Here is a 22,674-nt window from a genome sequence, read left to right as displayed (position 1 = left end):
TCTTTCCTGACCGTTTAACCACATCAGACCATAAGAAGTTTGACTGTATGACTGAATGATTTTAAATTGTTCAAATTATTGCCTGCTCATTCTGGTGCAAATAGCTAGGCTAATGATGATTAACTGTTAGGGGTCATGCTTATAGAAGGAATTATGTGTCTGACATTCAGCTTTTCTCTTTGTTCTGGGCACAAGAGTGTTTTTTGAATGGTTTAGTAAGGAACATTCCTCATGCTAAGAAAATCAAGGAGGGTTGTTTTCAATCAATGGAAATCACAATACATCTACAACAGTGAATAAAAAGTTGATCAGAAGTGGTTGTCTGGGAAATATGAGGGAGAAAAATGGATGTAGTGATCTTTCCCTAACTAATGACAGTGTTAAATTCAATGACAGATATGAGGTATAGTCTGTAATTTTAACCTTACTACTGTATCAACATCAGAAGGGAGAAATATTACAGTGGGTGACATTTTGCTGTGTAACTGGGTGCTTTTTCAACTAAGGCTCCTTTATGCCTCAGAGGTTGATTTTTATTAAAACTACATAACAGTGCCTTTTATATAGATATTCTGTTGTTTTAGCTTGTCCAAGACCCAACCTAGCATTTTAAACTATGAAAATCTATTATAAAAAAATATCTGTGTAATGTGTAACATATGTGACCCTGGACCACAAAACCAGTCGCACGGTTATATTTGTAGCAATAGCCAACAATACATTGTAAGGGTCAGAATTATTTATTTATTTATTTATTTTTTATGCCAAAAATCATTAGGATATTAAGTAAATATCATGTTCCATGAAGATATTTTGTAAATTTCTTACCGTAAATATATCAAAAAATTATTTTTGTGAGTGGATATGCATTGCTAAGGACTTCATTTGAACAACTTTAAAGGTGATTTTCTCAATATTTTGATTTTTTTTTTGCACCCTCAGATTTCAGATTTTTCAAATAGTCGTATCTCACCAAAACCATACATCAATGAAAAGCTTATTTATTCAGCTTTCAGATGATAAATCTCAATTTCAAAAAATTGACCCTTATGACTGGTTTTGTGGTCTAGAGTCACATATTATCTATAATCTGTCTTTTAAAAATCTGTCTTTGTATAAAAAATATTATTAAAATAAATGTATGTTCTAAAATAAGACTGAAAACTAAAACAAAAAACTTAATTTACAATATTAATAAATAATAATATTTACTAAAGTAATACTAAAATAACACTGGTAAAAAAAAAAAAAAATATATATATATATATATATATATATATATATATATATATATATATATATATATATATATATATATAAAATAAAAATTGTGTCATAACTATACAAACAAATGACTCCAAATTTCTTCTTCTTTTTTTTTTTTTTTTCCCCTAAAGTTGTGCTTGGTGTACTTACCAAGGGGGACCATAGTGTCAGAGAAGAACTTGAGATTGAATATTAGACATGATGTCTGAACAAAAGAAAATATAAATCAAGGTAAATAAATATCAATTTGTTAATTACACAGTAAAAAAACATGCACTTATTTAATAGTGTGCATTTAAGATATATACACAATCCATTTGAGATGTGATGGAAATTATAGTGAGGTGGAAAATATTAATGACATTTCATAATGGCAAAAAATAATTCCGTTAATCCATATTGGCTACTCTTGGACACTGTTAGTAGACAAATTAAACTACTTGTGTGAAAAGTATTTTAAGAGTATTGTATTTGTTGTAAAAGTCCACAAAGCCAAAGATCCTATGACCAGCTGCTCCAGTAAATTCAGCAACCGCCAGTTTTGTTTTGTTTTTATCTATATGCGATTCTGTGTGGTGCGCAATAGAGTTCCAACCACGTGCACTGCCACACTGATATTTCCAGAATTATCAGCAGCTCACAGATAGCAAGCTGGGAAAGTGAAAAATGATCTCAAACAGAGATTAAACACTGAGTTTATTATAAAAGAATATGCCTGCGCCTCTGTGTGCATTCACATTTAGAGAGAGAGAGAGAGAGAGAGAAAGAGAGAAAGAATGAGGTTGGTCTCAGAGGGAGAACCGTGTCTCTTTTCAGTCTTACTGCGGTTGTGACAGAAGACAGAAGTCACTCCCCCTTCTCTCTCTCTCTTTCTCTCGCACTCTCCCATTCCCTCTCAGCCCCCAGCACCCCCCTCCACCATAAACCAATGGGTTGGTGGTCTGCACCTCACTAACCATTCTCTTCCTGTGAGACAGTGGTAAATGACATCAGATACACACTACTGCATGGCAAACTGGGCACAGAGGATCATTTATGGATGTGGAAATGTGGAGATGAACAATATCTTAATTGTGGAACAACACTGAGGGACATCAAAACCGCACCTTGCTATACATCAAGATTTGTGCATCAGGTACTCTTTCTTTCTCTGTCTTTTTCATTTTCTTTCACAAACACGCATTTGCTTTTCATTCACATTGCATGTGCCTTTTCAGAACTGTACTGTAAATGGCAAACACTTTTTATTCATTTGTTTTCCACACATACATTAGTAGATCAGTGAATAAAAGAGTGGATCTAATTCAGTTTGATTGAGCAATTAAGTTTGAATTCAATTTAATTCTAACTAATGATTAAAAACCAATTCAAATTTTAGCAGTCTACAACAATTCACTGCATCTGTTTTGTCTCATTCTAACCACCAGCTGCCTGACAGCTTTACTGGCGGTTAATGCCACCATTTCTCATATGACACACTAATATCACTTTTTTTTTTTTTGTACTTAATCTCTATCACTATGCAAAATGATGGCATATTTGGAACACATTGTATCCTATTATTTATGCGAAATTTGATAATGACTTGTTAATTGATTAACATGTGATGTTTATTATCATCATTATTACTGATTATGGCCTTTTCCACTCATATCTGCTGTGGTATGATTGCTACTGTAATCATACATTTATGTAATCACACTGTGTAATGGAGGTTGATATATAAACTCAAAAAGTAAATATAGTCATCAAATGTGAATGTTTCTCTATTCATAAGGCCTGATAACCAGTAGATCCTTATGAATTATATCTTCCAGACAATGTGGCTTTAAATAAAGATAAAAACCTTAGGAGTTTCTTCTAGATAATACTAAATAATAACTCTGTAATTAGACTTTATGACTCACCTTGAGAAAAAAAAAAAAAAAACAGCTTTGACAATTAATTGGTTCTGTGAAACGCAGCCTTTCTGCTTTGCGCTTAGAGGGTGCTCAAGTCTCATCAAGACAGAAGACTCTTTAAAAGGGTTCCATCAAGAGCATGGCAACGGTGTTTCCATGTGCCAATCTCACACTGAGTTTATCTCTAACAGTTGAGCAAGTGTGTACCTGTGTGTGCTTGTGATGGCCGTCTATGTTGTTCATGAATGTTTTTGTCACAGGTAGAAATGGATCCTCTTCTGGAACAAGTTTTGGCTGGCTTTAACGCAACCCTCGGAGCTTCGAATCGGACAGACCCCCTGGATAAATTCTCGGGAACCCAGCTGCTTTGGCGCTTCAAACCTCTGTTTATCCCGCTCTACGCCTTGGTTGTTGTTGTAGCTGGTGTCGGGAACAGTTTCCTTCTTGCCTGCATTCTGTCAGACAAGAAGCTCCACAATGCCACCAATTTCTTCATTGGCAACCTGGCAGCTGGGGACTTGCTGATGTGCCTGAGCTGCGTGCCGCTGACCGCGTCGTACGCTTTTGATGCACGTGGTTGGGCGTTCGGACGTCCAATGTGCCACCTTATTCCTCTGCTGCAAGGCGCAACGGTCTTCGCCTCTGTATTATCCCTCACTGCCATCGCCATGGACCGTTACGTGGTGGTGGCGTACCCGGTACGGAGGCGTATCTCTGTGTGGGGCTGTGGCGCAGTGGCATTGGGCGTCTGGGCAGTTTCGTTGGCCCTTGCCGCTCCCCCTTCCCTCCACACACGCTACGTGGACCTGCGACCAAGTGGCATGGAGCTGGTAGTATGCGAGGAGTTCTGGCTGGGTACCGAACGCCAGCGCCTACTCTACTCCTGCTTCTTCTTGTTGGCGTCCTACATGATCCCCCTGTTGTCTGTTAGCATCTCCTATTGTGCCATCAGCGTGCACCTCCGCAAACACACACTGCCTGGAGAGCCCTCTCAAAGCCAGCAGCGATGGAGCAAACAACGGCGCAAGACTTTCTCCCTTCTGGTGGCGTCTGTGCTTGCCTTTGCCCTCTGTTGGCTCCCGCTGCAAGTCCTCAATCTCCTTCTGGATCTAGACTCAGACTTCCAGATTGTTGACAAGCGCTACGTCAACGTGCTGCAGGTCAGTTGCCACCTGATAGCCATGAGCTCAGCCTGCTACAACCCCTTCATCTATGCCTCGCTGCACAGCAAGGTCCGCATGCACCTGCGGGGTTACCTGTGCCCCTGCAGGCGTAGTGGGCAGAAGCTACTCTCTCGCTGTGCCTCCCGCAACCCTGCCACCTGCCTGACGCTCATCTCCGAGGTAGCGGTGAAAGAGAGCCAATCACCTGAGAGCCCTGTCCCTGACAGCTGCCTCTGAAGATGCACAGACTAATCAGGAGCACTCAGACATTAAGGAGGTTTCGCAGCACTGGAGAGGTATCCCAGCCAATATTTAATGTTCTTATCTGAAAACGAAGGCTTTGTTGTTGGTGGGCTTTTCTTTCATGAGATCTAAAAAGAATACTCAGGCTCTCAGCATTGTTTTGATGTTACTGTGGACATTAGTGATCCAGGCTCAAAATTCCCTGCAGTACATCTCTTTGACCTTGAATGAATACTCCTGACGTTAAACACATTTACAGTGCAGCTTTTACTGGAGGAGTAAATCCGTTTGGGAATACCCTGTCTTTGAACCCACCACGGCCAAGGGGAATATCAGCAAACAACAACTAGATGTTGACTGCTCTTTTTCACTTCAGTTCCTTTCCTTCTTTTTTTCTGCTAATAACAAGTAGCCAGAAAAAAGTCAGGTGTTTTGGCTGAGGTACCTCTTACCCGTCCCTTCTGACTCGGTTATATCCGCATTTATATGATTAGCGGTTAATTCTGTCCCTTTAGCTCAGAGCCATGTCAGAAAACAAGTGATGCAGAACATCTTATAAACCCTCTCAGCCTCACAAGCCTCTATAAGGATCACTGCATGTCTGATATAGATCACTGTTCGGAAATTTGTCCTCAGAGCCTCTCACTCTCAAGTCCAGACACTCTCAAGAGGGCTCTGGCAGTCAGAGTTCAATCAAATGACAGCCTTTCGCCTCTGGTAATGGACTGCACACTCTGCTTTAAGACACATACGAGGCACATGGCTTGCACTGGAACACTTCTACATTTCTGAAGATAGGCATAGTTCTACGAAATGTTCAACAGAGTGAGTCTGACCTTTTGTAAGTAGCAGGAGCTAAAGTGATGATAATTTCACAGGAGCAAGTGCCGTGTTTTGCTATTATGTGGTTTTGTCATTTCCCTCGGAGAGCTGTGAGAATTGATGTCTCATTCTAACAGTTCTCTGGAGGTGTGAGATACATTTAATTAGATGATCTACAAGGCATTCACACTACACTACATTACTCATCAAGTGAACCTTTTCTCAGATGAATAAACAAGCGTATGTGATCCAAAAGATTTATGGTAATTAATGGTAGAATGTCACTGTGTGTGTTTGTGTGACAGTAATAAAGCCATACTATTCATGGTTTTCTTTTTTAACCCTTTCATGCATGAATTATGAAAACCTCATTCAGGATTTGTTTTTTGTTTTTTTCACTTATTGCTCTTATGGCATGAAAAACCTGAATGATGAAAAAAGATTTGAACCTCTTCAAAGAGATTTTCAGATGTCCACTTGAGTGGACAGTGTGCGTTTTTGGTTTTAACTAAGAGATACTGTATTAAACATATTACAGGAATAACACAGCAATACTGTGTGTATTTAACAAACCAATGAATAAAATGATATAAAATGTGAAAACTATAAAATATATATATAAAAAATAATACAGTTTCAATTATTGCAAATGCAATTGAGTTTTTTCCCATTCGACCAGCAGACAAAAAACTTAATACAAGTTGAACTTCGTGTGTCTTTCAGAACATGAGGAAGTGATTCCATCAAAAATCTCTCCAACCGGTGAAGGTACAACTCTGTGGAAACCCAACTCAGACTATTTAGAAAACAGTCACGCTCCCTCAGAGTATGTTGATTTACTACGATGACCAGGAGGGGACATGTTTGGTTCACTTAGTTTTGTTGTGGCCACGACATATAAACTCGTGGGAACGTGATAATATGTTGTGGCTATGAGATATTAATTTGTGGGAACGTGATAAGTCGTGGCCACGAGATCATTTTGTCAAGGTAATGACATCCCTATGTCGTGGTCACGCGATGTAAAGTCGTGGCCTCAAGATCATATGGTGAGGGAACGATATATTTTTCTCGTGGCCACGAGTTAAATGTGTAAACAGCCTGCGCGACCATAGCAACTTGGAATTATCAGAAAATGGATAAGACTATAATAATAGGCTATTTATTTTTAATTAAGAAAAAGCTCGGAATTAAGAAATTAGTCTAACATATTGCATATTATATTGTATTGTGCGCGATGTTGACTAGACAGCATTCGAATGAAGTTATTATCATTAACAATGATAAAAGGATAGCCTATGTCAGAACATAAAATAAGGCCTAGGCTACAATAAAACATTTTTATCCATCCCATCTCACAGCCTTTTTAATCCATTCACTGTTCGAGTCTTTATTTATTTATCTTTATTATTATTATTATTATTATTATTATGCCTAAACCTAAATAAAATGAAATATAGCCTAATATGTTAAATTCCTGTTCATGAACTTCCTGTAAAATCCCCCAACCAACAGAAATAAAATAAAATCAAAGCTTTTATATAGGCTATATACAAATAATAAACAAAATATTCTTTTAACAAAGACTAGCCTATTAATAGTAGGCTAACACATTTTTTGAACTTCATTCGAATGCTGTTACGGGCACGAGGGGCTACAAGTGAAAACAGATGCTCGTTTAATCCACTGTAGTCTACAGAATACAGTATGCAGAAATACAGTCAAAACTTTATTGTCATGATCGGGCATTTACAGTAGGCCTATTTACAAAATACAAACTTTAAGTAGGCTAACATAAGGTACAGAATGGTATTTAGATACAGAGATACAGGAAATGAAGGGGGAAATAAAGCAAATATATATTTACAATAAATAGCTAAATGTAGCCTAACTAATAATAATATAAAAATATTAAATAAAAAATAAACGATCAGTAAATGGATTTAAAAGACTGTTGGATGGGATTAAAAATGTCAGGCATATTCTTTTAACATTTATTGATAAACTTCATTGGAATGCTGTCTAGGCAACATTGGGCGTAATACAATATAATATGCAATATGTTAATGTGGCCACGATTTATTATCACGTTCCCACAAATTAATATCTCGTGGCCTTGACAAAACTAAGTGAACCGAACATGTCCCTCCTGATCACCGTAATTTACCCTTATTAGCTGATAATTCTGATTATGTTCAAAATGGACACATTTCTACGGTATCTCTCCTCTCTGAGAAAAGCAAATCTACATTGATCTATTGATGTTTCAGACTGTGGTAAAACTAGCGATCAGCTGTTTTCAATCTCATCTGAAATGAGCAGCGTTGGGAGTAACACATTACAAGTAACATGCATAATGTAATCAGATTACTTTTTGATTTAACAAGTGAAGTAATGCTTTACAAGTAACGTACATTATCTAACCACATTACTTTTTTGATGTAACTGCAAATTACATTCTAATAACACAAATACATTTATTTGCAGCCAAAAAAGTTACTGCAGATTAAGTATTTTCAAGAACAACAGTCACAGTAATAGTATGAATTGTAGCTGAAATATAGCTAGTGATGCATGATGTCCAATTTAGTGAACAGATGATTAATCAGTATTTCCTCGCAATCTAAAACCAATACTTGGAAAATTTAACAATGATATGACTCCTTAGATGTTAGTTACATTTTTTTTTTTCTGCAAGAGTCTCCTGGGATAGAAGGAATGGATTGATATTCCAGAGCAGCTTGGCATTTTTGACTGGCCATCGGCCATCTTGGTTTGGAGAAAAAAATTCACATACAACAGCTTGCTACTTGGTGGAAACATATAGGATGATGCACTAGTGTCCATTGTAAAGTTTGATGTGCAACTGCCATCAAAACCCATGCATACGCAAGAACTGTCCACTGTAAAGACTTCTATGCGTGAAAGGGTTAAAAACCAAACACACTGTGCAAATTCTTCATGTGCATCTGAATAGTTGCTTGTCAGACTGTATGATGTGATTCTGGTGAGATCTTGGGTAAAATCCAAAGCACACTATGCAACATCAAATATTTGTCAGTTCTTACATCTTAAAGGTGCAGTGTGTAAATTTTAGTGGCATCTAGTGGTGAGGTTGCGAACTGCAACTAACGGTGCACACCGCTCCCTTTTGGAGAAGCTACAGTGGTCGTCTGGCCGACATGTCGTCGTCTGAGAGAGCAGAGAGTAGCTTGTGTGAAGCAATGAGGTTTCTTCTTCTAACAAAGAATGGTCTCTGCTTCTAATAAACCAGATGACCACTACTACTACTACTTTGTGCATATTCAACGTAGTGACAACGCAAGCTGCCTCTAAAAACACGAACGATTTAGAAGAACAACATAGTGATGAAACGCGCTCTGTAGAGTGTTTGTCCATTTAGGGCTGCTGTAGAAACATGCCAGCGCATAATGGCCACTTGACATGGAGGGGGGACCCGCGGTGTATGAGATAGAAATGGATCATTCTAAGGTAATAAAAACATAACGGTTCATTATGTAAGGTCTTTATGTACCACTGAAAACATAGTTATGTATATTATATTGCATTTCCGTCAATAGATCCTCCTAAATTTTACACATTGCACCTTTAAAGGGTTAGTTCACCCAAAAATGAAATTTCTGTCATTAAAGGGTTAGTTCACCCAAAAATGAAATTTCTGTCATTAATTACTCACCCTCATGTCGTTCAACACCCGTAAGACCTCCGTTCATCTTCAGAACACAAATTAAGATATTTTTGATGAAATCCAAGAGTTTTTTTTTATCACCTATCCAAAAAAACCACTTGGATTTCATCAAAAATATCTTAATTTGTGTTCTGAAGATGAACTGAAGATCTTACGGGTTTGGAACGACATGAGGGTGAGTAATTAATGACAGAAATTTCATTTTTGGGTGAACTAACCCTTTAAGATGTATGCGAAATTGAAATTAAACAAAAAAAGCATCTCCTTAAACTACTGTACAAATGCTGTGCTTTAAAAAAAAAAAAAAAAAAAAAAAGCCTGAAATTGTACAAATAATGGACAAAATCAGTGTGCACTCAGCTTTAGACATGAATTACAACAGCCACACACACACACACACACACACACAAATCATGCATACAGTCTTGTAGTTCTGGTTGACTAGCTGATTCTATGCTATGACAATGTGGATTATAACCTGTATGAATGCAATCATAATAGATAACATCTGCTGTCACTATGGGCGACCTTTTGCAATTGTGTTACCTTGTAAATGTGTGAGTAAAATGCAAACCTTTCAGCTGTGTTTGAAAGAGTCTTGTCATTTATTAGAAAGCTTATATTACATGACAGTATTTGCAAAATAGGTTTGCACACAAGTAACATGAACAATCTGTTTCCACATGAATGTAGGCACATACAATTTTGTGATTACATACGTAGGCACAGTAGGTAAAGGACGAAGCAGAAGTTTGTACAATTATGTCAGGCGAGATATGCCTGCGAATGGATCTGCATGCTAATTATTGAATCTAGCCACCAACGCTGATTGCTAGCCTAGCACAGGGACACCAGGGGCAAGATGCCCAGTGCACACAAGAAAAAAATGGACCTAACCAATAATACCCAAAGGTTACCTAATAAGAACTTGTGTATTCCTTGCAGTCAACATGTCCGGACCACCTAATTTCATACAGTGGGTCCCTTTGCATGGGGAGCGCAGTAGCAACAATGCTAATAGGCGTGATTCATAATAGATGACAAATAGACCCCAGGACGTTGTTGAAACTGTGAGAGGCAGCAACAGTTTGTCGCACCATGTTGAGCATTATGAGTAAGCATATAGTCACAGCTAATATTTCACACTTGGGTATCTTTGGAAAGCGCAGTTTGTGATGTTGAGATTCTGAAACTGAGGAGACTCAGGAGAAGTGAATTTCCATCTCTCCATTTAATCTCATTGATGACTCATTATCTCATTTGAGATACTAAAGATATCTCCTTTGTGATTTTTCTTTTCCATGAGAGTGCTCAGACATGACATCTGCTAAATATAGCATGAGGTATATCAACATCATCGACCAAACTTTCTATCCAGAAAAATAGACTATTTTACTTTCCCGCAGAACATATTAGGAAAATCAGTGAAGTGGGAGTGCGGGTCTAATGATGTCATTAAGCTTAGAGCAGCTTTGCAGAGGAATAGGTAAAAGAACACAGCAGACTTGAAGATGCAGGTGGAAACAAACACATTCTGCAAGCCGGCACCAGAGGGTTTCATAAATAGCAGCTGTTGTTATTGGTTCCAATGTCATACACATCTGGCTGTTTTAGATTCAACTGGAAAGAAATCAGCTACACAAGGGGGTGCGATAAAAGGATTCTAGGAGTGAAATTTCATGTTCTTATTTCTCTGACCGCCTCTTGACTTAACAAGGACACTAAAATGGTTCTCAAAGACACAAACTGAACAGCAAGATGAAGGAAAACAAAGAAAAACAAGGCTCAGAGATCAAAAGAGCTCAGCCCTTTGTGTTCAGGTCAGGAATTGTGTCCTTTTTTGAAAATTTAACTCATTAATGGGTTCATTTGGTTGCAAATAATTAGGGTACAAGCATCACCTTTTGTATAAAAGAAAGGCAGCATGAGGCATTTAATTTAAATGCATTAATAATAATCCAACTGTGCTAGCTACACTTTATGTTAAACTACTGTATTTGTTAATGTATGTTAAATTTCATGAACAATATCAATTAATTAACCATCAATTATTGGAATTATTAAATATAAATATTACAAAATAACTAACGAACTACATTTTACTGTTGAAGCTGTTGGCATTTTTAATGTTTCCGACACTGCAGCGGTCAGGTGGTATAAGTCAGAGCTTTGTAATTATGAGTTCTATGAAAACATGAACACATTTTCAAAATCAAGTCAAAATCTTACAACTTTCCTCACTACACATTGGGACCATAGACCATGACCATGTAAAAAAAAAATATATGGATGACGCACCTCCGCTCTCTTCCATTGTAGAAAAGTGAAGCCACCATTGGCACCCTAAACCCTCACAGTCTTCCTCTGAGTCCGAACTTTCGTGACGTAATGCCGCTTTGACTGCCGGGTAAAGTCCTCTGCGTAGCTCGCAAACTTGTGGGCTAAGCTGAAGTGCGCATCGAGGGTGCATAGCGGCAGCATAGGGGGCGCTCGCGAGCACCCTTCTGAAATCTAAAATGATGAATGGGACACCCTACGGTCTCGTGGACTTAACGGACACGCGCACGCGCCAGCCATTGTAAGTCCACAAGACCGAAAATGCATAGAAGTGTGCCATATAAACTGCCAAAGTCACTTGAACCATTGAAATTTAGAAACACATGAAGTAACGAAAACTCGTTTACTGAAATCACGTGAATTTGACGCTCCAAACCACTGATTTGAAACAAAAGATTTGTAAAGCTTCAAAGCTTCATGAAGCAGTGTTTTGAAATTGCCTATCACTAGATATTGTTGAATAAAGTCGTTATTTTGCGTTTTTGGGGCACAAAAGTATTCTCGTCATTTCGTAACATTAAGGTTGAACCACTGTAGGCACATGGACTGTTTTAAATATGTTTTTAATACTCTTTTGGTTGTTTGAAAGTGTTAATTATCTTGCTGTCAATGGAGGCCTCACTGAATCATCAGATTTCATCAAAAATATCTTAATTTGTGTTCTGAAGATGAACGAAGGTCTTACGGGTGTGGAACGACATGAGGGTGAGTAATGACAGAATTTTAATTTTTGGGTGAACTAACCCTTTAATTCTGATATGGCGTGAACACACCTTTACATCTTCACAGACAATACGCTAATGATTGATTGTTCTGTGTTGATTAATTGCCATGCCATCTAATAATTAAAAAGAGAATTGTGTGATTTCTCTAGCTCACTAAGGTGACCAAACGGGAACTGCACAAACAACTCTTGTTTTTAAATCTTACGTTGGTTGGACAAACAGATAGTCCCACCCCAAATTCACACCATTGGTTGAGCCAAAGTTGGCGGCTGTCATCAATCTTCAGTCTCTTCTGTCATCAACCAATGAATAGAATAGCTTACATATCGTCACTGTCATATGGTCATTCAAGATTGAGGCAGGGTGGAATTATGGGGGTTGACCGACAGTTTGAGGATTCAGTGGAGTTATACTAGGTTTAGTTACAAGCTTTTTGATACTTTTCATTGGTTAAATATTTGACAAACATAAATGGTGACAAATACAGTAGTCAACATTTGAAGTGGATCAGAAAACATCATCAAAGTTGTCCTAAGAAGAAGGTTTTAGGACAACTTTGATGAAAGGTTTTGATCCACTTCAAATGTTGACTACTGTAATAATGATTTATGAAAAAAATAATAATGACGAAATGTGAGGATACAAGGTTTCCACCCAGCAGCGACAATATAGTCGTCTCTGCACGTTGGTATATGTATTTTTAACACTATAATATCATAATTCATTTTATAACACTGGTAAAAATGACACTTTCCCTTTAAGGAACATGAACGTAGTGTCCTAAAACGGCACAAGAGGCTTTGATTTAGAACTGTAGTTCCAGCTAGCAAGTAATTGATTCTTTCATTCATAAATTCAATCTCCTGTGCATTTATTGTGAGCCAAAAGAAAATCACACTTAACTTTAAACTCTTTTTTAACTATGAAAAATATACCCCAGGCGCAGTACTGACAACATGTTTTGAAGAGCTGAAGTGTAAGTGAGAATTGCAGGGGTGAAATGGTGCTTTGGGGAAACCATAGCAACCATTTTTAAGTTTCCACTCAAGTAATATTCATTTGGATTGTTCCCATTTGGCAGTGCATCACTTTCTCATTTCACAGTATTCCTGTGGGGAACTGCACAAAGTACAAATCCTAAATGGCAGCTGCCATAACAACAGTGATAACAACAACATCAAACAGAAATGTATTAGCAATAGCCTCAAAAAACACAAGATGGAAGCCTCTTTAAATTTCATTACCCACAATACCCCTCGCACACACATAAAATTTCGGATCGGTTTCATTGCCATCTCAATTTGTGCTGTAAGCCCTCTTAGCCTTAATGCGAACCGCAATCAGGGTAGTCAGCTAGTTACAGATGCACTTATTTTACAGAAACTTCAAGTGTTTGCCCTGCATTTCCCAAGGTAAACCATGCAGGGATTTGCATAAATTTGCATAGGCCGTTCAGAAGAGGAAATAACAATGAATGAGACAAATGACAGAATGCACCAGACACTGAAATACAGGCGAGCTGTATTTGCACAGCTTTAAAAAATTGCGTAAACATCCACAGCTATCAGCTGCTCATCTGTATGCATTTTGCTTTTAAAAATTGTGGCTTTGAACAGCTGTAGGCCTATACACGTGAACCGCTTTCATTTTCCTGGTGTGCGATACGAAATTGCATTATTATCAGGTAATTATCTGAGAGATGATTATGTGGCTTTGCCGTCTGGAGATTTTTGAAACGATCAGGAGCTCTTAGTATTCTGTGTACTCTGTATGCTCAATAAATAAAGAAAAGAACAAATCTTAATCAATACTTCTCTGAGGAGAAGAGATGAATAGAGGTCTTGCTCTGTCTTGGTATCTCATTTCGTTCACATTCAAATACACTGTCAATAAAGACAGATTTGTTATGCACAGGCCAGATTGAGCCAAGTGAATTTTTCATTGCAGTATACAGTATGTATATTTGTTCAGTAGATTGCACGATTTTTGAAAGTAAAAACTGTGCTTTTTTAAATGCTGTGGCAAAGATTTCACATTTAAAGAGCTGTCTTTTCCATACGGTACAACAAAAACACATGATAATCACTGCCTGTCATGACCAGTAGCAATTTTGCTTGGTTGATTAAAATTAGCAACCAAATTAGTTATCTTCAAACGAATTCACCCAGAAATTAAAATTCTGTCATCATTTACTCGCCCTCATGTCGTACCGAACCTGTATGACTTTCTTGGGAACACAAAAGACAAGTCTAAAAGAATTTAAATTTAAAAAAAATAATCATCTTCTTTTTTATGTTCTACAGCTTTGGAAAGACATAACGATGACAGTACTTTAATTTTTGTGAATTATACTTTAATGGTCTGAAGGCTTTCAAATCCTTATGTTTTATACATGGTGCCTCTGTGACATATTTCTCACATATAACTCGTATGATTTGTTCGATGGGAACAGATTGTTCCCTCTTACCAAGGGCTCATGCTGTGTGTCTTTGAGACAGAGTGTGTCCATTTTTTGTAACCTGCCAGAAATAAGTGTCACTGGGTCAACCATTACCAAATAGCAGAAAAATGCTTCTGGAAAAAGCTGGAATGGAATGAAAAAAGTCCTCTACCAGAGAGTCAATTTAAGCTATATTTTGGTTTTTCCCATCTTCCTTGAGTAGACGCTAAATAACATGTTTTATGAAGGTATCTTATCTAAAGGCCTGTTCACACCACGAACAGAATAACTATGAAGGATAACTATAATGATAACTATATTAGCATCCACACCAACGCACAATATTGTTCTGTTTATTAAAAGCATGTGCTGCAGTTTTTGTAGTCTGCCACTTTACGGTCCTTGGATGGCCCAGATCTGGATTAAAGAAGGGCCATAAATGGCCTAAGTCTCAGCCAATTAATAACCCATAACCAGCCCTGAACTGGGCCAGAACGAGTTTTAATACTGGTACCAATTCACAGTCTTAAGTAAATCATATCAACAGTCTTTACCTGAGCCTTATCTAGCCCAATATGCAATTGCCAACACAGAATCATATTGTTTTAGGCCTATTGTATATTTCTTTTATTTGACTTTTTGTTTTCTGTAATAATGTTTTGGCAAAGCTGTATGTAAACATAATCATGGCAATAAAGTACAACATTGAAACTCAGCCATAAAATCCACAAATCCAAAAAAGTTTTATTTTTGTACATAAAAACATCCTGGTTTCATACATTGGTATTGTACGTAACATTTACAAAATGTTACATCTACAAAAATGTACTTTTGATATGATAATTGATATTATTATATTTGGGTGCTAAAATGTACAATATTTCTAACCATTTCATATGCAGTCTAAAGGAAAATGTAACAGATACATTGCATTTGCACTGTAAAAAAAAAAATTGTAAAAAAAAAATGGTCAATGACTGTCAGCTACGGCTGCCAAACAAAAACCTTCAAATTAAAGTAAAATATTCTAATTTAAAGAAAGTGTAAAAAACTTTAACAGAAATTTTCATTAAAATTTTTCTACAGAAAAACACTGTTATTTTACAGGTATTCCCTGAATTATTACAATAAAACACCTGCAAAACATAATCTTAAAAAAAAAAAAAAAAAAAAATGACTTTCAGTAAAAGCTGTCGATCAAAGTCTGTAAAATAAATGTAAAGTACTCTAATTTAAACAAAGTACAAAACACTCTTACAGAAAAAACACCATTGTTTTACAAGTATATTCTGAATTGTTATTAACAAAACACACTCACCGTAAAATGTGAATCTCTTGCATTTAACCCGAAAAACCACACATGCATGACTGAAGATAACTATATGTTACTGTCTCTGACATAAAGCAACATACAGCATAACGTTAATGTTTTCTGGCTCATCCTGGACTGAAGCACAGGCTCTACTCTCCAGCACAATGATGACCCACAAAACAGACGATACAGAAACCCTTTAAATCCCAACAGAACATGAAACACTAACAGATCTCTCAAGATCTCAGCATCTTCACTTATTACAATCCAGACTTTATTTCATACTAAAGTTCTTATTGAGAATTAACAGAGGTTTAGATGTTGATGTTTTATTGAATAAAATAATAAAGTTTGAAGTCACCATTCTGGTGGTCAGTGCTTGCTTTAGTTGGGCTCTTGACCCTTGACTCTTTAACACTAGTATTTCTTTGTTACAGCAAAAAAAAAAAAAAAAACTATGCTGAAAATGTTTTGTCAAGCTCATGCAGATTCACACAGACATCCAGAATCAGCGTATGAATCTCAACAATGGTGATGATAAAAAAAAAAGATTCAGATCAACTCAGAACGTCACAAAACAAGCTACTAAAGTCACAAAAAAGCTTTGTTGATTGTCACCATTGTTGAGATTCATATGTTGATTATTGATGTCTCTGTGCTCCAAAAAAAAAAAAATAAGTATTAGTGAATCAAGCCACTTCATGATAACTACATCATCAATAAGCAACCAAAAACATCTGATCAGAGTTTTTCCTGCACTTTTTGCTATGACAAACATAACGGTGACTTCAAACTTTTTTTTCAATAAAACATCAACATCTGTAATCTGTTGACATTTGTATAAAAGAAATAAAGTCTGTAATAAGTGAAGATGCTGAGATCTTGAGAGATCTGTTAGTGTTTAATGTTCTGTTGTTGCCATTTGAATCAAATCAGGAAATAACTGTAAAATAAAAGTATTTTTAACATTTAAAGAAAATTTTTAAAGTTTTTTGCACTTTATTTAAATTAGAATATTTTACTTTAATTTTACAGTTTTTGTTTGGCAGCCGCTGCTGCCGGTCACTGACCGTTTTTTTACAGCATGTCACAATCGGTGACGAATAGGCTTGCAAAGACTGTATCTGGTAAATTTCTGGAAACTTTCCAGAAACTTTCCATGGGAAGTTAAGCTGGGGAATTTTGACTTTGATTTGAGTACAACTTTAATCGATTCTTTCATTGAACAACAAAAATGTATGAATATTGAATAAAATAAACATATTTCCTATCAGGGGCGCCTGCAGGATTTTATCTCAGGGTACACGCAGAACTAGCACCCCAACCCCCCACCCCCCTTTTTTTTTTACCAATTAAATCAATCATTGCTTTGGTGGGAACGACCTAATGCTGTACAAATCGAGTGATCGACTGTCTCTTTCCTGTTCCCCTTAGAAAATCTGATTAACTTAACTGCACTCTGATGTGCTTGTGTAGATAGATGCTTCGTAATTTATATATATTTTTTTTATTTTATTTTTTTATGTTATCTCTGAGCGGCTTTGTCTTGAAATGTGCATATTGTTTTCAGAGAAACGTGATTAACAAAAAACGAAGCCTCACATTGTTTCCAGTCACGTGAATGCTTCACTTTGTGTGTTGGAATATGGAAGTTCAAGTCCATTTACTAAACATTTTAAACATCATGTTCTGTCATATAAACAGTATAAAAACAATAAAATAACAGCACAATTTACTTGCCTCAAACAACTCAGTATGTATTATTATTAGTATTATTGTTTTTGTTGATCCATTTAATTTATTGGCAAACTTTAATATATGAATTATATTATCAGAAAACTAAACACATTAGCGTCACAGGCTTTTATTTGTGCTTAATGGATAAAACAACGGAGCTGCACTCTCAGGTTTATGGCTGCTGTAAATTATACCTGCCACAAGATAGCACTGTTTTCGACACTCTTGATGCTTTGAAACCTTTCCTGAAACATTTAGAGAAAAGCTTCAAAGATTTAAGAGGCTTCATTTCTCAATCCCTACTCAATAGTTTTAGGCCTTTTTGCAAATATTTCAATCGAATTTAGCTGTTTTAGAGAGCGTTTACTCATTTTGAGCCTGTTTTTAAATATTAACTATCTGCAACGTCATTTTTCATGTGTGGCAAAAACGACGAAACTAGAAATTCAACTGAATTTACAATGAATCTGGTTGTTTTAACAAAGAATATTCAGCAAGATGTTTTTTCCAGGTACATTTAAGTTCCCTATAAGCTAACTTGCAATTTTACAAATTTCCAGTTTATTCCCACGTAGAAGGCAACGTTCTCAGGACCTTGCACAACGTTCCCTAAAAGTTCTCTAAAGGTGACGAAGATTCCGAACCTTTACAGAACATTCGGGACGTTCCTAAAACGTCCTCTTTTGGTAATGAAAGTGCTGCAGTTTAAGATTCCTTTTATGACTTTAGGGGGACGTTCCATTTTGGTTATTTTATGGTCATATAAGAACGTTACAAAGAGGACATTTGGGACATTAACAGAACGTTCCCACATGGTCCTCTGATGGTCATTTATTAATGTTCCTGATATGAGTTTAGGGGACGTTCTATTTTGGTTATTTTATTTTTGCGCAAGAACGTTACAAAGAGGACATTTGGGAAGTTAACAGAACGTCCTATAGTAATAGTCCCCTAAACATTCCCAGAACATCCTGAATGTTCCCTGAAGGTCCACCAAATAACGTCCCTCAACCCTTAAAAGAACTCCACATCGTGACCGTCTCTGAGCGTTCTGGGAACGTTACTAGGTGACAGGTTACCCCGCTAGAAATTTTACATTCCCAGAACATTCTCAGAATGTCCCCACTGGTGTTAAGGACGTTGTCTAGTAACTTTCCCAGTACGTCCTTATATGACCCCTAAAGTCATTAAAGGAACCTTGAACTGCAGCACTTTCATTACCAAAAGAGGATGTTTTAGGAATGTCCCTAATGTTCTGTAAAGTTTCTGAATTTTCGTAACCTTTGGAGAAATTTTAGGGAACATTGCGCAAGGTCCTGAGAACTTCGCCTTCTACGTGGGTGTTTTATAGAAAATAATAAAGTTTGAAGTCACCGTTATGGAGGTGAGCGTTTGCTTTAGATGGGCTCTTGATTCTGGCTGCTTTAACTGTTTCCGAAACATGTTTTTCTACTGCAAAAATTTCAAGAGAAATTCTGATCAGATGAGTTGGGTTATTTAATAATGGTGATTCAATTATCATGGAGTGTCCTGATTCACTGATTCTCTCCAGAGTCTAAGCTCTGAGTGTGTTTATTGTTAGTTTTGCGCTAATTAAAGATTAGTTTTGTTTTTTCCTTTTTTTACGAGATTTATTTTTTAAAACAAGTTTTGAGCAGTGTCTCTTAGACTCACACAGACATCATGAATCAGCGTATGAACCTCAACAATGGTGACAATAAACAAAAATCTTTTTTGTGACTTTAGTAGCACATTTTGTGATGCTCAGAACTGATCTGTTTGTCTGAAAATTTTGTCACCATTGTTGAGGTTCATACGCAGAATCTTGATGTCTGTGTGAGTCTGCATTTAATTCTGCACAATGATAAAAACTTTCAAAGTATCAAAGAAGAACAGCATATTATTTTTTTTTTCTTAAAGATAAACAAGAATTAAAGACAAAAAGGTCAAGGGTCAGGAGCCCAACTAAAGCAAGCGCCTACCTCCATAATGGTGACTTCAAACGTTATTATTTTTAATAAAACATCAACACCTCATTAAGAAGTTTTGAATGAAAAAAATAAAGTCAGAGTGGTTTGTAATAAGTGAAGATGCTGAGATCTAGAGAGATCTGTTAGTGTTTAATGTTCTATTTCTGTTATCTGAGTTTGTGAAGTTACCATTGTGCTGGAGAGTAGAGCCTGTGCTTCAGTCAGTGATGATCCGGAAACACTGATGTTATGTTGCATGTTACTTTATTTAAAGACAGTAACCGTGTAGTTGCTGATGCAGTGATATAATACTGATATTAGCTCATGCATGTGTTGTTGCCAGTTAATGACTTACTGCAAGAGATTTCATAATAGCAATCCAGAAAATACCTGTAAAGAGTTTTTTTTTTTTTTTTTTTTGTAAGACATTTAAGAATTTTTTTTTTCATAAAATTTCTAGCGGGGTTTCCGTTTAATCCTGTTAAAGGGTTAGTTTGCCCAAAATGAAAATGTTGTCCTCACTTATCCTCAAGTTGTTCTAAAACATTTTTGTTCTTCTGTTAAACAGATGAAGGTATTTTTTTAAGAATGTTAGTAATCAAACAGTTGATGGTAACCTTTGACTTCCGTAGTATTTCCTACTATGGAAGTCAGTAGCTAGTGTCAACTGTCTGGTTACCAACATTCTTTAAAATATCTTCTTTTGTGTTCAACAGAACAAAAAAAGTTTGGAACAACATGAGGTTGAATAAATGATGACAATTTTTGGTTGAACTATCCCTTTAATTCCCATATATTCCCATGGAAAGTTTCCAACTTTGAAATTTTGCAACCCTAGTCACGAAGCATGCGAGAGCCAATGAGCAATTGATATCACTGATGTAAAACCTTTGTCGTAATGCTTCTTGAGGTGGCAAACTTCGAATTTTTAACGAGTGCGATTTGACTGTTATGATCGCTACCAAAGTCCCTTTCAAGGAATGTCTGTTCAGTTGGCGGCCATATTTACAATGCCTCCAGGCAGCTATTTCGGGCATCCAAGATGAATGGGGGAATCCTTAAATCTGAAAAACTCACAATTAAATAACATATTTCAAATCAGCAACAAAATCTGACATGAACTGTCCTATAAATGCTGTTTCTTATGCTCAAATAGCATTAAAAAAAAGCTTATTTTTCAGGCTAGACTAGCCAATGCACATGTGCAGTCCTACGCACAAGTCTCAGGTTTCTTTGAACGGCAGCTGCAGTGACGCAATGACTATCAATCAGCGATTGGCTCTTGCTTAGAAGGCAGGACGTATTCCGCCATATTGCACGTTGCAGTTTCTACCACTCATAATAACTAATAGAAGTGAACTGTCTTTCTATATCTATAGTCTTTGTCGTTACTGAAGATGTAGACAAAGAGCGTAGAATAAAGGCTTGAATTTGGATATGTTTCTCGCAATCACATTGATTCCAAATATTTGGATTACAGTGCTCAAAATACTTGAAATACTTATGATCATTTTATTGTGTGTTTGTGGTGTATTTTATGGTCATTTTTTGAGCTTCTGCATATTTATAAAATATGGCAAACAAAATAAACATTGCATGACAATTAATGGTTAAATTATTAGAGAAATATAATTCATTTTAAGATTTTCTAGTCTAGTCTTTGAAATCTTTTAATGAAATGTATCTGCCTTATAATTATTCTGTTACTCAATTTTGCATTTAATTATCAATCATTCTCAGTACATTTGCTACAATGTCTCTTTCGAATAAGAATTGATCTTGCAAACCTTTAAATAAATTCAAATGTGGCCCTCTCACAAACTTGATTTGGGCCACATGATCACTGGACAATCAGTCCTCATGTTGTTTGCCATCATCCATGCTATGCCATCATTGCTACACATTGTTTGACAGGACGCATGCCCCCATTCACTTTCATTGTATAGAAAAGAGCAGGCCAGGACATTTTGCCTCACATTTCCCTTCTTTTTTTTTTTTTGTATTCTGTGGAAGAGCGAAAATCAAATGGGTTCAGAACTTTTTTTTTTTTTTTTTTAAACCACTTTCTATTGTGCTGTTTGAGCCAATATTTGCAGGAATTATTTTCATTTTGACTAATAGGGTGCTTGTTTTATGCTAGAGATTATTCTACTAAGGAGCATGATCATAGAAATAAGCCACTGGCTTTTGAAAATTCCCATTTTTTTTATGGAACATCATGTTCAGAAGTCTAGTGTTACTAATTTTATAGGTTTCCACAGAAAGCATGATAGTAAGCTAAATATGTCAACAGCTTTAACCATTTATATAAAGCTCTGTCTATAATATTTATACTTGTTACTATCTGCAAAATGGGAAAATAAACAGCAAATTCAGATCAAAAATATGTTTAAGCAAAATTTAACAATTAATATCAAAAATTATAAATCAAAAACACATTGAATTGCTATTTTCTATTGCTAATGTAGTCTCTTCTTATTAAGACATTCACCAAATGCCTGTTGTGAATGAGACTCACTCAAACGTTACGCCTTTGTTGTTTGTTGCTGCATAACAATAAATTATCAATCCCATATCAAATACCCCTTGGCCTGCATGGGGAAAAAGTTGGGTTATTGAGAAGACCAAAAATCTCTTGGTCTCTCATTTAGAATCACTAATGGATTCCAAAATCCCTTTGTCTCGCCAAGCGCTTTAATGACAAAGAGGCTGACTTGTTGAGAGAATAATAATGAGGTGTATGATCCCAACTGCAACAACCCTGACAACCTCTTTTCTTATTTTTGGATCAATGAATTTCACTTGGTGTGGTCTGAGACGTCCCTATGAGGTTCTCAGTCCAAAAGGTCATTCTGAACTCTGTGGTGATGCCACATGAATAATATTAGAGTAGCTGTCAGAATGTCATTGAAAGTGGTGAATAAATTCCTGAAGGCAAATTTGATTAGTAATCTTTCGACCCCAAACTTTTGGATGATATGCTGCATTCACGCCACCTTGTAATTACTGTAATCTTGAGATAACAACACGTGATGTTATATTCGGAGTT

General features: G+C 36.4%; 1 protein-coding gene across 1 annotated transcript; it reads left to right on the top strand.

The window, feature by feature from the left end:
- The first annotated feature begins 2,171 nt into the window (after positions 1-2,171).
- si:dkey-202l22.3 (7 transmembrane receptor domain-containing protein) lies at positions 2,172-9,618 on the top strand. Its single transcript, XM_051864044.1, has 2 exons — positions 2,172-2,401; positions 3,428-9,618. The coding sequence occupies exons 1-2, from the start codon at positions 2,306-2,308 to the stop codon at positions 4,565-4,567; spliced, it is 1,236 nt and encodes a 411-aa protein (XP_051720004.1). The 5' UTR covers positions 2,172-2,305; the 3' UTR covers positions 4,568-9,618.
- The last annotated feature ends 13,056 nt before the right edge of the window (positions 9,619-22,674 follow it).

Source organism: Ctenopharyngodon idella, chromosome 15 (genome assembly GCF_019924925.1).
Source record: "Ctenopharyngodon idella isolate HZGC_01 chromosome 15, HZGC01, whole genome shotgun sequence".
In the NCBI taxonomy this organism is placed as follows: Eukaryota; Metazoa; Chordata; class Actinopteri; order Cypriniformes; family Xenocyprididae; genus Ctenopharyngodon; species Ctenopharyngodon idella.
The sequence above is the reverse complement of the archived record's forward strand: the minus strand, read 5'-3'. Positions and strand labels throughout refer to the sequence as shown.

Excerpts from the sequence above, each read along its gene's own strand:
- si:dkey-202l22.3 (XM_051864044.1), top strand. The coding sequence starts at position 2,306 with ATGTGGAAATGTGGAGATGAACAATATCTTAATTGTGGAACAACACTG. Across the intron at positions 2,402-3,427 it reads CATCAAGATTTGTGCATCAG|GTAGAAATGGATCCTCTTCT; the intron begins GTACTCTTTCTT and ends TTTTTGTCACAG.